The 1,932-nt window shown below is 29.2% G+C and overlaps 1 protein-coding gene across 1 annotated transcript; it reads left to right on the top strand.

Annotated features, from left to right (window-relative positions):
• The first annotated feature begins 200 nt into the window (after positions 1-200).
• On the top strand, positions 201-1,588 carry LOC111679432 (phospholipase A1 2). Its single transcript, XM_046948477.1, has 2 exons — positions 201-212; positions 617-1,588. Exons 1-2 carry the CDS (start codon positions 201-203, stop codon positions 1,433-1,435), a joined length of 831 nt encoding a protein of 276 aa, XP_046804433.1. The 3' UTR covers positions 1,436-1,588.
• The last annotated feature ends 344 nt before the right edge of the window (positions 1,589-1,932 follow it).

Below are 1,932 nucleotides of genomic sequence, written 5' to 3'. Positions count from 1 at the left end.
AATAATGTCTTTAATAGAAAATATTTATCCATATAAAGTTTTCTGTAGTATTCGCTCTACAATTCTCTATAGAAATATTGTTTCTATAGAAATTTTTTATGCGGATAAAGTTTTGTACAGAAAATGTTTATACAGTCAAGTTTTCTTTATAAGAAATATTTATTCGGAAAAAGTTTTATTTGAAGTCTTTTATCCGGATTATGTTTTCTACAGTAAATATTCGGATACAGTTTTAAATAGAACAATTTTATCAGGATAAAGTTTTCTTTAGGAAAATGTTCATACGGTCAAGTTTTGTTTATGGAAAATAATTATTCGGATACAGTTTTGTATAAAATTGTTTAAGCGAATAAAGTTTGCTATAGATATCGTTTTCCGGATAAAGTTTTTCACAGAAAATATTTTTTTTTTGATACTGATTTCTATTATAAATGTTTCTACAAATCAAGTTTTCTACAGAATGTTTTTATAAGTACACAGTTTTCTATAGAACATGTTTATACGGATAATCTTGTCTACAGATTTTTATTATTCGAATATATTTTTTTAAATAGAAAATGTTTATTGATATACAGTTTTATATAGAAGATGTTTATCCGATTAAAGTTTTCTTTAGAATATATGGATTCCGTTAAAGTTTTCTAAAAAAAATACTTATTTTAGTAATTTTCTATGTTTTAAATTATTTAACAAATCAATAAATACCCCCTTTTGTAGAATCATTATCCACGGTTGGATGAGTCAATCTCGCGGATCGTTTAATCGTGACATTAAAAACGCTTACCTCCAGAAAGGTGACTTTAACGTAATCATAGCTGATTGGAGTTCACATGCTGCCAATATCAACTACTTCCATGTAGTTAGACTAATCGAAACCTTTGGAGCGCACTTGGCCAGATTCACCAATTATTTAGCTGAAAAAGCTGACATTAAATACGATGACATATATCTTATTGGCCACTCTTTGGGTGCTCAAATAGCTGGAGCTGCTGGCAAACGTAGTTGGCCTAATCGTTATAATACCATATTTGCCTTAGACCCTGCTGGACCAAAATTTCGCAAGAAGAGTACCGATTTTCGCATAGATCCTACAGATGCCAAATATGTGGAGAGTATACAGACCAGCCGTAATTTGGGTTTCTTAGAACCGACCGGTAATGCCACTTTTTATCCCAACTTTGGAAGTTATCAGAAAAAATGCTATTATGTAGGCTGTTCTCATATAAGAGCATATAAAATGTTTGTGGAATCGTTAAATTCTCCTTTGGGCTTTTATGGTATAAGATGTTTGAGTCGTAAGCCAGAATGGGATTGTGATGATACACTAGAATATCGTATGGGAGGAGAACCTTCTATACCAAAAAGTGGTATCTTTTATGTGGATACAAATGCCAAAGAGCCTTTTGCTTTGGGTAGATCTAATACGGAAACATAGAGATTCGAAAAATTTAGGAAGATAGTTATTTAATTATAGCTAAAGTACCTGATTTTACAAATATTTAATATTATTTATTAAAACTATTTATGTTAGTTGTATTGTTAATTGTATGTATTTATTACTCCAAGATCTCTTAAAAATTATTTTTTTAAATTGTTAAATTAAAATAAAAAATATCAAAGATATCAAATAACTTTAATCTTCATTAATTTGAAGAGCATGTTTTATATCATTGTGTTATTAAGATTTTATAACTTTATAATTACAATAATTATTTAGTTGCTGATTAGACGAGAAAAGCATACGGAAGTTGGTTACTAACAAAAATGCCTGCAAACAAAAACATTTTATGAACTAATTAAATTTTATGCGAAAACGGAAATATTCCCAGTTGGCCAGATCGTTATTGACGACGTCTGCATCGATGATGTCTGCAGGAATTTTCCAAATTTGTCCTGTATAAAATGCAATTTAAGACAACTTTAATAACAAAG

The sequence above is a fragment of the Lucilia cuprina genome, chromosome 2 (assembly GCF_022045245.1).
Source record: "Lucilia cuprina isolate Lc7/37 chromosome 2, ASM2204524v1, whole genome shotgun sequence".
NCBI classification, from domain to species: Eukaryota; Metazoa; Arthropoda; class Insecta; order Diptera; family Calliphoridae; genus Lucilia; species Lucilia cuprina.
Note: the sequence above shows the minus strand (reverse complement) of the source record. Positions and strands in the feature narration are given on the sequence as shown.